Source organism: Lepidochelys kempii, chromosome 2 (genome assembly GCF_965140285.1).
Source record: "Lepidochelys kempii isolate rLepKem1 chromosome 2, rLepKem1.hap1, whole genome shotgun sequence".
NCBI classification, from domain to species: domain Eukaryota; kingdom Metazoa; phylum Chordata; order Testudines; family Cheloniidae; genus Lepidochelys; species Lepidochelys kempii.
Genome location: NC_136381.1, coordinates 44772214 through 44787854, shown reverse-complemented (window position 1 = coordinate 44787854; position 15641 = coordinate 44772214). Strand labels below are relative to the sequence as shown.

General features: G+C 39.7%; 1 protein-coding gene across 1 annotated transcript in view; it reads right to left on the bottom strand.

The window, feature by feature from the left end:
- Window positions 1-448: 448 nt before the first annotated feature.
- TRIQK (triple QxxK/R motif containing) overlaps window positions 449-15641 on the bottom strand; it is a 79638-nt gene continuing 64445 nt past the window's right edge. Inside the window, exon 4 of the mRNA XM_073330587.2 lies at window positions 449-3276. Coding sequence (XP_073186688.1) covers window positions 3163-3276 — 114 coding nt within the window. The 3' untranslated portion in view covers window positions 449-3162. The remainder of the gene's footprint in view (window positions 3277-15641) is intronic.

Here is a 15641-nt window from a genome sequence, read left to right as displayed (position 1 = left end):
GCCTGGGCTGGAGTTTAAAGATGCACTCCTTAAGCAGATGTCTGCAGCAATACCGGAGCCTGCTCTATCCAGAGGTGAACTCCCTCATTTTGTAGCTGCCCCATGGAGTGGAGTCAAGTCCAAGGTGGTAGCAAGCCATATACAATTACTATTACAGTATTTTCTATTGGTTTAATATGATTAGGACCAGATCAGAGGAGTTCAATTTGTAAAATGTACTGTATTTGAAGAGACTAGACCAGAAATGAAGCTCTCTTTGTTACATTTTCAACATTTAAACCAGGGGCAGGAATCACTTGCTTTGCTCCACAACTTATAAACAGTGTGCATTCTTTGGTAGCACTGCTCAAACTTGTATATTGTGTTATCTAAGGTAATTTAATGTTCTTTCAAATGTATGTTTCATAGCAATGCAATAGATCCAACTTTAATAAGTGCTTTCAAAAAGTTCAAAGTTTAAAAATTCATTTTATTATTAAAATAGTCCATGAGTTACAGTTACAAAGACAAATGACCTAAAAAAATTATGGGATTGATTCTGATCTCAGATACATACATAGGTATCAACATTAGAGAGAGAGAGAGAGAGAGAGAGAGAGCGAGCATGCACACCTAGCATGCATTTGAGGAGCTAAAAGCAACTTCACTTAAAGATATCAGTGCTCCAAAAGGTATACTGGGAGACATAATCACAGGCCAGATTTTGATCTCATATTAGTGTGAGTAATTAGGAGTAAACAGGAGTAATTTCACTGAAGTCAAAGGAGACAGTGAAAATAGGTGTAAGCAAGACCCAACTCAGGCCTTATGTTTAATGCATTTGTGTTTATAAATTAAAAAATAAAACAGGTGGATAGTTTGACTAAAGCTGGGACACCTGCTATTAACAAACCTCTGTCTGTAACTAGTGGACTGAAAAATACATGGAAAATATTGCACTTGTGCTTTCAGTCCACTAGTTACAGAAAGCACAAGTGCAATATTTTCCATGTATTTGCTGCAATATTCTCCAAATATACCCATGTGCACTGGGCATGAATCTCCTCTCATGTTCTAAGCAATAGGCAACTCTCTAGTTACATGTGACTTAGCTACTATGTCTGTCACCTGAATGAAAACTAGCCGAATGCAAAATGCAGCACTTGAGAACATAATGGAGATTTGTGATATTTTCTAGTCTAGGGGACTTCTGGTCCATAAACCAATAAATAGATTTCATTCGTCCACAGGTGCAGTTTGGTTTTTACTTGTGACTCTCACAATATGGGAAATGTTCTTGTTCTAATAACTTCAAGTTACTATTTTAAGTTAAATGAAAAGAAGAATATTTCTAACTGTTTCAGAACACAATATATATATATAACAATATAAAATACTTAGCACTTCTACTGCATGTCTCATACAAAGCGCTGTACAAACATTAGCTACATAATCCTTACAGCATCCCGTGAGTTAGTGGAAAATGCTGTAAGGATTATGAAAATGAAAGAGGACTGCAGCATTTTGAGACACGTAGTATGGCACTCAGTGAAGTGAAAGGCATGTCACATCCAAAATGCTAGCTTGTGATTGCCTTTCACTACACTGAAAGGAATGCCACATGTCATAAAATGCTTCACTCCAAGTGCTGTATGTTGCTACACATTTGGTAGCATATATAATATTACTGGACTACAAGTACTATGAATGTATGATTTGGGGGATTTGGTGACTGAAAAAGTCACAATTTAGAGAATGAAAAATAAGTATAATATTTCCTTTTCATACATATGTTGGAGATGCTGGTGTATTCCGCATTTCTAGATGAGGTGTCCTATATTACACAAACCAAATAAGGAACATAAAAAGTGTATCCTTAGAGACTCATAGTGTATATAGGCACCAATACTGTATGGTCTAAACATCAACCATATTGATCTAAATTCCTGAACCAGGTTTTAAGTGGTGATAATGGGACTGTGGGTCAATTTAAAATAAATATAGTCTTATATACTACACTATTAGTATAGTTTTGGTTTCTCTTTGCCTCCAATATCCTCAGGTCAAATCTAAGTCTAACTTGAACACTTGCAAAACAGTCACTAAACAAAGGGAACTCAGTGGTTTATCCCTTAGTTGTGAGACTGTTATATAAGAGAAATTAGGGTTAATTTGCCAACAGAGTTTCTACAAGATGTCAGTGAGTCAAGACTCTTCCAGTTTTGGGGAGTAAGCATGAAAAAGATTTGTTAGCTGGTATAACCCCTTACATTAGTTTGATGGGAAAAAGATAGTATAACTGGAAAACAAATTTTTAACACAGCCTCCTAATGAGAGAAGCAAGCTGCTATTGCAATTAGCAGGAACAGTATAATTAAAACAGAATTTCAGCTTCATATTAATAATAGAGCAGCATACTAATTAAAATCAACATCAACTGAACTTTCTACATATACCAGTGCAGACAGCCCAAAAGGCAAGGAACTCTGTTTCAGAGACATATGTTAATGTTTGAGCTTCTGTCATCCAGGTGCCATTTCTGACAGAGCACATGTGCACTGAGCAGTTGGCAAGGAATGAAGAAAGATTACTGTAGATACATGTGCACATAGAATCTAGGATATAAAATAGGCCCTACAGGAAGTGGGAGAATGTTTCTAGAAAGAGAAATTACCTATGACTTCCTCCGTGTGTGAATAGCGAGAGAGTGCAAGACTCAGGGTGGTGCAGATGCCCTGGAAATACAAATCACTAAAGCAACTTGTATTTGGGGACTTGTGTTTTCTTTTGCATTTTTTTAAAAAAGAAAACCTACATTTCGCTATTGGAAAGTTTGGATTCGTGGATTTAAGTCAAGACAGCCTACCCAGAAATCAGCAGCTATTGTTTGCAATACCAACAACAATATGCAAAAAACTGTCTTTTGGCATCAGAGTTCTCAGCCTGAGAAACAAATAATGTAAACAATTCATTTAATTCATAATAGTACAGCTTGTTTCAACTTAAGTGTAGAATAGCTTTGCATGAGTCTTCTTTGCCTGTTCTGCAGATATGAATGTTAAGAGCGATGAGATATTGCATAGTATTATTATGCATCAGAACTGCGTGTTCCCAAGTAGTGTTGTTCAAGGTAGTTGCTTTTCCTGAAGAGAATCTGATGATAGGATAAATACATTGCATCTGCTAGTTTTCATTTGGATCCAGATCTACGTCAACTTCACTTGATAGATTAAGATAAAAGAAAGCGTAGAAAGCCAACAGAAATACCAGTATAGCTGCAAGGACAAGGGCAACTTCCTGCACAAACGAGAGAAAATTTTCAAAACGATAAAATGTTAGATACAGTATCATAATTTCAGATAAATCAGGAACAAATGTTACCTTCCATCTGCATCAAGCCTGCAGAAGTTAAGTTTTCATCAGACCATATAGTTCCCACAATCAAGTGGCTTTTTAATTAACACTTCTTTGCTGCCACCATTTCAGCATGTTATGGAAAAATTTTACTTGACGAGATGATCAATTTTTTGGTGGGCCAGATATATCCTTTTTTGCAATCAACACAGACAACGTTCATAAAAGAATTTGTAGGTTTGAATGCAAATGTGAGCAATGAAGTTAGATTGTGTTTGGCTATTTTTGCATTTTCTAGAAATATGATTACTTTTTTCATAGAATTGGAGATTCCTAGACCAGAAGACACCATTGTGGTTATCTAATCAGACATCCTGTATAACACACATCACAGAACTTCCCCAAAATAATTCACAGAACATATCTTTCAGAAAAACATCCAATTTTAAAAATGGTCAGTGGTGGAGAATCCAGCACAAACTGGTTAAGTTGTCCCAAAGGTTAGTTACCCTCAATGTTAAAAAAAAAGTTACGCCTTATTGCCAGCCTGAATTTTCTCTAGCTTCAGTTTCCAGCCATTAGATTGTGTTATACCTCTCTCTGATAGACTGAAGAGCCCATTATTAAATATTTATTCCCCATGTAGACTGTAATCAAGTCACCCCTTAACCTTCTCCTCCTTAAGCGAAACAGATTGAGCTCCTCGAGTCTATCACTAGAAGTATGTTTTCTAATCCTTTAATCGTTCTCGTGGCTCTTCTCTGAATATTTTCCTATTTATCAACATCCTTCTTGAATTGTGTGCATCTAAACTGGACACAGTATTCCAGTAGAGGTCGCACCAATGCCAAATACAGAGGTAAAATAACCTCTCTGGTCCTAGTTGAGATTCCCGTTTATGCATCCCAGGACCTCGTTAGCACTTTTGTCCACAGCATCACATTGGGAGCTCATGTTCACCTGATTACCCACCACGACTCCCAAATCATTTAGAGTCACTGCTTCCCAGGATAGAGTCCTCCATTTTGTAAGTATGGCTTACATTCTTTCTTCTTTTAGCAACAAGATTGCAAATTATTAATGAGGCATGCACACCACAGTGGATATCAATGAAAAATGCTACTCCTACCTCTCAACCTAGCAGAAAACAATGTGCCATGGTACCAATCTGCAAAATCCCTCAGTGCAGGAAAAAACTTTTCCATGCTCTTCAGTTCAATAATGCTGGCAGAAAGCACCAGAGTTTGCATTTGCACTTAACTCCCCCTCTCCAAACGAAAACCCTTCTGTAGCTGCCTTCATTATAATAAATGAATCTTCTACAGTGTACTTGATTTATAGTAAGCTTCAGAATTTGAGAAATGCTTTTGTAGTAAATGCCACAGGGCTGTCTGTTATCATATCCTCTTTTTCTTAGGGCTACTTAACTTAGGCTCCCAAATGTATTAAATTGCAGTATAACTATCCTCTTTATAATAATACTTCTTTACAACACAAAAAGACAATGTTCTATTAAAAAACAATATTTTCAGTTCACTGGAGAAGGCAACATACTCCTCTACATTATACAGTGTTGACTACCATTTTCATAGGCAGTGAAATATGGAGTATGACTTTGAATACTGCACTGTTATATCGCCACAATAAATGGAAATTGTCACTTCCACTGGTGACCAGGGTGATTATACATTATGCCTAATGTCGTGATTTATTTTTAAATCATGTATGGGGCCCCTCAATAAAAACAGCTGAACTCTGTTATAACAAATCCCCAACACTCCCACCAAAAATAAACCAAAAACGTGGTCCAATGGTCCATCTATATATCGTCTGCGTCAAACCACCCATTCAGATACATAAAAGGATAGGAGGAGAAAAGAGGGGCTAAGTAGGTGTGTAGTAACTAATATGAAAAGGAAAGACTGACAACAGGGTTTGAAATCAGCCACAGAGGGGGTCAGATTGATATTGTCAGCAAGAAAGGTCCATAGATAGGGCCACTGTGGGAAGGGCACTATAGTAGGAGCTATTATACCTGGCACTGACCTCAGCCTTCTGATTAGGGCGTGGTCTACTAGAAAATTAAGTTGGTATAACTATGTTGCTCAGAAAAACCACCCCACCTGAGCAGTGTAATTCATCTGACTTAAGTCCCCAAGTAGACACTGCTAGGTTGATGGAAGAATTCTTCTGTTGACATAGCTACTGCCTCTCGGGAAGGTGGATTACCTCTCATGGTGTAGTTACTGTCTACACTGCACGGCTGTAGAGTTTTAAGTGTAGAATAGCCATACCTCATTGTGTCCCCAAACCTGAAGGTGTTAAAATTTTTACTAGCTGCACATTTTAAAATCAGGCGCATGATCTGGCATTCTTCTCTAGAACAGCACTTTCATTTGCATTTACATTAATGCATTTTATATTTGATCAGAATGTTGGATCAATAATTCAAACATATGTCACCTAATAAACTTTGAAATATTACTGCTTATTTGACTTATGCTCTGTACGAATCTTTGTTCTATGAGAACCCTTTGGTTTATGTTCTACAGGGATGGCGGTTTAATTTTTAAGTCATTTGCAGCATTGTAGCGGTATTGGTCTCAGGATATTAAAGGGACAAGGTGGGTGAGGCAATATCTTTTATTGGACCAACTTCTGTTGGTGAAAGAGACAAGCTTTTGAATTTACACAGAGCTCTTCTTCACCAACAGAAGTTGGTCCAGTAAAAGACATTACCTCACTCACCTTGTTGCTCTAATTTATAAGTGACTTTTATTCTTCTAAACAAATGTTTAAATTGTTTGTATAAATTTGCTTAGGGCATTTGCTATGGGCTGTAACTAGAATTTCCTATTCGAATTATACTATAATTTGAACCTTATCATCTCATTTTATATGATTTGATTAAAAAAAGAATTACATCTAATTTACTAACACATTAAATGAATGTGATTTTTTCTTTGTTGCAGTTGCAACACTTCAGTATCTCCAAAGGGCATGGCAGCATCAGACAGGTTTCATTTATTTTCTTGTATCCACAGCTGTGCTCCAGACCCATCTGGCCACACAGCTACTAATTTTAAGAGGCTGTAATGAACAAGTGACACACAACTGCAAATTCCATCTGCTCAGAAGAGTGGACAACGATACCATACAATGCAGCCACCATTTACACTGAGAGCAGTATTATTTTTTTCCCTCTCATTTGGATGTTCAGCTTTCCACTTTATCGCAAGTTAACCTTTTTTCTTCTCCACCTCTTCTTTCCACAGTTGCCCTTAGAAAATTGTGTGCTGTATGTAAAAAACTTGTTGGCAATGTTTTATAATGAAGAAGCATTTCCTAGTGATTATAAGAAGAAACTGGGAGTCAGAAGATCTGGATTCTATTCCCAAATTATCTAATGATTTGTATGACTTTAGGAATTTATCTTTCTCTACACCTTAGTTTTGCCATCTATAAATTGGGGATAATACTGCTACTTTCCACAATCACAGGAGTATTAGGAAGGAGGTAGGAGACCTAATGTTTGTTAACCATTAAGAGATCTTAGTACTGAAAAGACTTGAGAAGTGAAACTAATGTATTAAAATTCTAGGCTTAAGAATAATACAAGAACCTCAACTTTGAGTTATTGAGAAACGCAGTGGAACAAAAAAACTCATGCTGTGGTTGCAAATATTTGAGTGACAAATGTCAGGTAACAAATCGATCTAACAGAATGAATGATATATTGTTCACAATTAGGCATGCAGTCTAGTATGTCTACGGTTGCAGGGATTTGATTTTTAAAAATAATTTTAACAGATAAAATTGATGGGTTTTTAGCATTTTTCCAATTTTTATTGATTTAAGTTTTCAGAGTTATGCAAAATTATGGGTTTAAACATTTTTCCTATTTTTATCAATTTAAATTTTCTCAGTTGTGGCAATTAATGGGGGTGTCAGACAACTAGGGATCAGCCAATAATTTGTTAATGAGATTCAAAAAGTTAAAGCTTTATAACCATTAAAACACAAAATTATAAACATCACACATCACAAATATACAAAGTAAATATCCTTAAATCAATCTCTAAGTTCTCAAGCAACACTTTTCTTTCTTTGCCTATCTGTAAATTATGATTATCATCAAAGGTAATATTTTTGTTGGTTTGCGTGCACATGGTGAAATTGACATTTACCGATAAAAATCGAATCCTTCCAAGCCTAAATATGTTTTAGAACCATATCTAATTTATAAACTTTCAAATAGAAACCCTGCAATGAACATCGTACCAAAACCACTACAAAACTGCTATATTTTCTTTGCAACATGAGTAAAAGTTGTCATTTTAATTTTTTTATATATCATATCAGCCTTTACAATTTGTGAGCCATACATAAAGGCAATGCCTTATTCAGGCCTGTCTGCAAAGGCCTGTACTTTAAGAATTTAGGTGTATTCTTATCACTTGGCTAGTTCTAGAGGTATAAAAGAAAGAATCAAAATCACTGTCTGCTGGTGTAAGGGCCTTCTCTTACTGTGACAGTCTGAGGCCCTGTTCTTAGGCTAAGGCCTTTGGCTAAGCAGCAGAGGCAGCCATAAGCTAGGAAGCGAACAGTCACATCCTCACATTCCAAACTAGTCACATTGAAATAAGGTGCTATTGGGCTGTTAGGCACTATCAGGACAGGATTGTATTCCTATCACCTCCAGAGAAAGGGAAGTGCCTAGAAAATGTAAAAGAAAACTTAGTTTGATAGCATCCTGTCTGGCAAGAACTCACTTATCAATAGCTGGGATGTGAAATCCTCACTTCTGTATTGTCTTGTCATTATAGTTCCCACTTTGCTATTGTTTGTCTGTATAATCTCTGTCTGGTTCTGTGATTGTTCCTGTCTGCTGTATAATTAATTTTGCTGGGTGTAAACTAATTAAGGTGGTGGGATATAATTGGTTACATAATCATGTTACAATATGTTAGGATTGGTTAGTTAAATTTCAGGAAAATGATTGGTTAAGGTATAGCTAAGCAGAACTCAAGTTTTACTATATAATCTGTAGTCAATGAGGAAGTGAGTGGGTGTGGGTGGGAGGGGGTGGGTGTGTGGGTGAAATGGGAACAGGGAATGGGGGTGCGGAAATTGAGATCATGTTTTGCTAAAGGGGGAAATGGGAACAGGGAATGGGAGTAAGGAAGTTGGAATCATGTTTTGCTAAGGGCAGGAATGGGAACAGGGACATAGGTGTAAGGCTCTGTGGTGTCAGAGCTGGGAAGGAGGACACTAAGGAAGGAAACTGGAATCATGCTTGCTGGAAGTTCACCCCAATAAACATCGAATTGTTTGCACCTTTGGACTTCGGGTATTGTTGCTCTCTGTTCATGCGAGAAGGACCAGGGAAGTAAGTGGGTGAAGGAATAAGCCCCCTAACACTACTATTGGTAACTTTCGGATTGCTCCTCCGTAAAAGTTATTTTACTCAGAGAATTTCACTCTGAATAATTAATTCTTATGGGAAAAGACCTACAGGAAACTGGAAATGATCATCAGGTTTTTTTCACCATAGTACAGAATTTAAGAGACTAATATCCCTGCTATAGAATTCTGAAGTATGGTTAAACAAGTCTTTAGAAGGAATATCATCCTCTATAAATCTCTATAGAGTTTTGAGAATTGTTTCTGTAGAACCCTACTGATTTCACCTCTATTAAGTTCTATAGGACTTTTCCATAAAGGAAACATACTTAGTTACTGTATATAATAAATCTGACTCTCCTCTCATTTATGCCAATTTTACATCATTGTAACTCACTGCAACAGACTACAATGATTTACACCAGCCTAAGTCTCTTATCCTGAAACTACTCTAAATGGATAGACCCCTATGCCAGCACAAAACCCCACTGAAGTCAGTAAGGCTCTGAGAATGCCCTGAGGCCTATCCATACGGAGCAATTTGCAGAGTTGGGGCCTAACCGAGGAAGAAAAATATAGTGCAGGCAATTTTGACACAAGACAAACTCCCATACTGTACATAGAGAACTACAGTATTCACAAGAAAAAAAAAATTCATATGTATTTATTTTAAATCCTCCCAATCCATGAGTATAATCTCTGAACTGATATCACTTTGAAACTCAATGTGACTGAACATCACAGGTGTGTCCCCCTCCAATTCTAAGCTACTTTTAGTTAGTTTAAACTCAGGCATGTTTGAAAAGGGGAGAAAAGAAGGAAGTGACAGTGATACTGGGTATTTCTTTTTTGGGGGAGGAAAACATGAAAAAGTGTTGGTGACAAGATATCCCTAACATATCTTGGCAAAGTGGATTAACTCAGAAGATTATGAACAGCATGAAATCACAGGACACTCTTTGGCAAACTGCATCAAGAATGTCATCTATTTGTATGCATCTAGCTCCAGGTGAGACAGATTCCTGGTAGGGAGCTAGCTCTATAGGTAAATAGATGAGGTAGCTATATAGAAGAATGGATGGATAGTACATTTCCCATATTCAGAAATTAGTTTTGCCTTGGTTCCATCAATGTCCCCTTTATTTAATCAGCCTTATTCTCTACTGACTTGCCCCTTGCACAGTCATGTGCATCTGAGCAAAGTGGGTATAAAATGCTACCATTCTGATTTGGTAGCATTTTTTACTTCCTTTGCACAGATGTACATGGCTGCACAAGGGATTAGGTAGTGGAGAAACAGGCCTTTATTCCTATCCTCTCCAGTTAATTTGTTATATTTATTAGTGACTATACTGAGGCACAGGCAGTGCAAAACATTACCCATATTTATTTTTTGGTTTCTATTTTGGGTATCAAAGGCTAGGGTTGACTATAGAAAACTTGCACATGCTACAGAGGGTCATTTAAAGGAAATCTCGGGCATGTTTTTTTTTTACATGACCTTGCAGTCCCCTTACTGGTGGCATAGCACAGCCATGCAGCGATACTGGAATAGTGACACTTGGATGAACTCAGTTTAACAACACAACATCTTTTTATTACTGGAAGGAGGTACAGAGGCAGTTCTCCTGCTGCTGGTACAGCTTCCCTCTCTCCTTGATGCAGGAAACACTCTTCAACTCCTCTGAGGCACCCATCTGTCACCCTGACATGGCATCCTGGGAGGTACACTGACTGCCAGGGGGCCATATCTGAGACGTTACGGAAGGATTGTTGCGGATCATCCGGCGTTTGACCACTACCCCATGCTAGTCATCCATGTAACAATACTGCGAAGTATGACCATCAGCAAATCAGAAGTGACTACAGGGCTCTGGGAGTAAGGGTGAAGGAGTTGGGAGTGCAGGTGGTGTACTCTTTGATCCTTCCGATCAAGGGTAGGGGCCCACGCAGACACAGATGCATCCTGGAGGTGAATGCATGGCTGCAACGATGGCGTCGCCAGGAGAGCTCCGGCTTCCTTGACCACGGAATGCTGTTCCAGGAAGAAGGACTACTAAGCAGAAAGGGGAACCACTTACGGAGGAAGGGGAAGAGCATATTTGGATACAGACTGGCTAACATAGTGAGGAAGGCTTTAAACTAGGTTTGAAGGGGGCAGGTGACCAAAGCCCACAGGAAGTCAAAAACATGGAGACCAGGGAAAAGGGTCAGAATTTGGGGGGAGCATGGGCTGCTATAGCAGGGATAAGGGAGAGACAAGACAGAACTTGCCGGGGGTGTGTGTGGGGGGGAATCAAATCAGTATCTTAGATGTCTGTATACCAATCCAAGAAGTATGGGGAATAAGCAGGAAGAACTCGAAATCCAGGAGTCCAGGAAAGCTGGCTGTATTTTAAAGAAGCCTTATTGAAGGCTTCCCGATGTGCAGAAGGAATAGCAAATATGGCAGGGGATCAGCTTGGCTTAACAGAGAAATCTTCAGTGAGCTTAAACACAAACAGGAAGCTTACAAGCAGTGGAAACTTGGACAGATGACCAGGGAGGAGTATAAAAATATTGCTCGAGCATGCCAGCAGATCTGGAAGGGTATAATCAGGAAGGCCAAAGCACAATTGGGGTTGCAGCTAGCAAGGGATGTGAAGGGTAACAAGAAGAGTTTCTCCAGGTATGTTAGCAACAAGAAGGTGGTCAGGGAAAGTGTGGGACCCTATGGGAGGCAACCTAGTGACAGATGATGTGGAAAAAGCTGAATGCTGAAGTACTCAGTGCTTCACAGACAGGGTCAGCTCCCAAACTGCTGCAGAGGGCAGTACAGTATGGGGAGGAGGTGAGCAGCCCTCAGTGGTGAAAGAACAGGTTAAGGACTAATTAGAAAAGCTGGCCATGAACAAGTCCATGGGGCCGGATCTAATGCATCTGAAGGTGCTGAGGGAGCTGGCTGATGTGATTGCAGAGCCATTGGCCATTATCTTTGAAAATTCGTGGTAATTGGGAGAGGTTCTAGACGATTGGAAAAAGACAAATATAGTGCCCATCTTTAAAAAAGGGAAGGAGAATCCAGGGAACTACAGATCGGTCAGCCTCACCTCAGTCCCTGGAAAAATCATGGAGCAGGTCCTCAAGGAATCCATTTTGAAGCACTTGGAGGAGAGGAAGGTGATCAGGTACAGTCAACATGGATTCACCAAGGGCAAGTCATGCCTGACAAACCTGATTGTCTTCTATGATGAGATAAGTGGTTCTGTGGATATGGGAAAAGTGGTGGATGCGATATACCATGACTTCAGCAAAGCCTTTGACATGGTCTTCCACAGTATTCTTGCCAGTAAGTTTAAAAAGTATGGATGGATGAATGGACTATAAAGGTGGATAGAAAGCTGGATAGATGGCCGGGCTCAACAGGTAGTGATCAATGGCTCCATGTCTAGCTGGCAGCCTGAATCAAGCGGAGTGCTCCAGTGGTCGGTCCTGGGGCCAGTTCTGTTCAACATCTTCATTAATGATCTGGATGATGGGATGGATTGCACCCTCAGCAAGTTTGTGGATGACACTAAGTTGGGGGGGAAAGGTAGGTACGCTGGAGGATAGGGACAGGGTCCAGAGTGACCTAGACAAACTGGAGGATTGGGCCAAAAGAAATTTGATGAGGTTCAACAAGGACAAGTGAAGAGTTCTGCACTTAGGATGGAAGAGTCCCATGCACCGCTACAGGCTGGGGACCGATGGGCTAAGTGGCAGTTCGGCAGAAAAGGACCTAAGGATTGCAGTGGACGAGAAGCTGGATATGAGTCAACTGTTGCCAAGAAGGCTAATGGCATATTGGGCTGCATTAGTAGGAGCATTGCCAGCAGATCGAGGGAAGTGATTATTCCCCTCTTTTTGGCACTGGTGAGGCCAGATCTGGAGTACTGCATCGAGTTTTGGGATCCCCACTACAGAAGGATGTGGACAAATTGGAGAGAGTCCAGTGGAGGGCAACGAAAATGATTAGGGGTCTGGGGCACATGACTTATGAGGAGAGGCTGAGGGAACTGGGCTTATTTAGTCTGCAGAAGAGACGAATAAGGGGGGATTTGATAGTAGCCTTCAACTACCTGAAAGGGGGATGAGGGTCAAAGGAGAATGGAGCTAGGCTGTTCCCAGTGGTGGTAGATGACAGAACAAGGAGCAATGGTCTCAAGTTGCAGTGTGGGAGGTCTAGGTTGGGTATTAGAAAACACTATTTACCTAGGGAGGTGGTGGAATCTCCATCATCAGAGGTTTTTAAGGCCCAGCTTGACAAAGCCCTGGCTGGGATGATTTAGTTGGAGTTGGTCCTGCTTTGAGCAGGGGGTTGGACGAGATGACCTCTTGATGTCTCTTCCTACCATAATCTTCTATGATTCTACGAAATGCTAGTAAATAAACACAACTATGACACAGTTGGCATCACAGATCTGACTTGGTGGGATAATACTCATGACTGGAATATTTGTACAGAAAGGTATAGCTCACTCAGGAAGGACAGGCAGGGAAAAAAGGGAGGAGGTGTTGCCTTACATATTAAAAATGTATACACTTGGAATGAGGTTGAGATGGAAATAGGAGACAGACTTGTTGAAATCTCTGGGTACCGTATAAAAGGGGTAAAAAACAAGGGTGATATCATGGTAGGGATCTACTACAGACCACCTAACCAGGAAGAAGAGGTCAATGCGGCTTTTTTTTAAAACAACTAACAAAATCATCCAAAGCACAAGACTTGGTGGTGATGGGGGACTTCAACTACCCAGACATCTGTTGGGAAAATAACACAGCAGGGCATAGATTACCCAACAAGTTCTTGGACTGTATTGGAGACATTTTTTTATTTCAGAAGGTGAAGAAAGCTACTAGGGGAGAGGCTATTCTAGATTTGATTTTGACAAATAGGGAGGAACTAGTTGAGAATTTGAAAGTGGAAGGCAGCTTGGGGGAAAGTGATTATGAAATGATAGAGTTCATGATTCTAAGGAATGATAGGAGGGAGAACAACAAAATAATGACAATGGACTTCAAGAAGGCAGACTTTAGCAAACTCAGGGAGTTTTTGGGTAAGATCCCATAGGAAACAAGTCTAAGGGGAAAAACAACTGAAGACAGTTGAAAGTTTTTCAAAGAGACATTATTAATGGCACAAGTGCAAACTATCCCACTGCGTAGGAAAGATAGAAAGTAAGGCAAAAGACCACCCTGATTTAACCAGGAGATCTTCAATGATTTAAAAATCAAAAAAGAGTCCTACAAAAAGTGGAAACTAGGTCAAATTACAAAGGATGAATACAAACAAATAATACAAGTATGTAGGGACAAAACTAGAAATGCCAAGGCACAAAACAAGATCAAATTAGCTAGAGACATAAAGGGTAATAAGAAAACATTCTACAAATTCTTCTTCTAGAAGCAAGAGGAAGACCAAGGACAGGGAGGCCTGTTACTCAGTGAGCGGGGGTGGGGGGGTGGGAGAGGGGACGGACGGACGACGACCATAACAGAAAATGTGGAAATGGCAGAGGTGCTTAATGACTTCTTTGTTTCGGTTTTCACCCAGAAGGTTGGTGGTGATTGGACGTCTAACATAGTGAATGCCAGTGAATATGAGTTAGGATAAGAGGCTAAAATAGGAAAAGAACATGTTAAAAATTACTTAGAGAAGTTAGATAGCTTCAAATCACCAGGGCCCAATTAAATACATCCTATAATACTCAAGGAGCTGACTGAGGAGATATCTGAGCCATAAGCATCATAGAAGAACGGAGAGATTCCAGAAGACTGCAACTACAGGGCCAATCTATAAAAAAGGAAATAAGGACAACCTGGGAAATTACAGACCAGTCAGCTTAACTTCTGTACCCAGAAAGATAATGGAGCAAATAATTAAGCAATCAATTTGCAAACATCTAGAAGATAATAAGGTGATAAGTAATAGTCAGCATGGATTTGTCAAGAACAAATTGTGTCAAACCAACCTGATAGCTTTCTATGACAGGGTAACAAGCCCTGTGGATGGAGGGAAGTGGTAAATGTGGTATATCTTGACTTTAGCAAAGCTTTTGATACTCTCTCGCATGACCTTCTCATAAACAAACGAGGGAAATGCAACTTAGACAGAGCTACTATAAGGTGGATGCACAACTGGTTGGAAAATTGTTCCCAGAGAGTAGCTATCAGTGGTTCACAGTCATGCTGAAAGGGCATAACGAGTGGGGTCCCATGGGGATCAGTTCTGGTTCTGGTTCTGTTCAATATCTTCCTCAATGATTTAGATAACGGCATACAGAGTACACTTATAAAGTTTGCGGACCCTACCAATCTGGTAGGGGTTGCAAGTGCTTTGGAGGATGGGATTATAATTCAAAATCATCTGGACAAACTGGAGAAATGGTGTGAAATAAACAGGTTGAAATTCAATAAGGACAAATTCTAAGTACTCCACTTAGGAAGGAACAATCAGTTGCACGCATACAAAATGGGAAATGACTGCCTAGGAAGGAGTTCTGTGGAAAGGACATCTGGTGGTCATAGTGGACCACAAGCTAAATATGAGTCAACAGTGTAACACTGTTGCAAAAAAAGTGAACATCATTCTGGGATGTATTAGCAGGAGCGCTGTAAGCAAGACATAAGAATTCTTCCTCTCTACTCTGCACTGATTAGGCCTCAACTGGAGTATTGTGCCCAGTTCTGGGTGCCACATTTCAGGAAAGATGTGGACAAATTGGCGAAAGTCCAGAGAAGAGCAACAAAAATGATTAAAAGTCTAGAAAACATCACCTATGAGGGAAGGTTGAAAAAACTGGGTTTTTTTAGTCTGGAGAAGACTGAGAGGGGACATGAAAACAGTTTTCAAGTACATAAAAGGTTGTTACAAGGAGGAGGGGAAA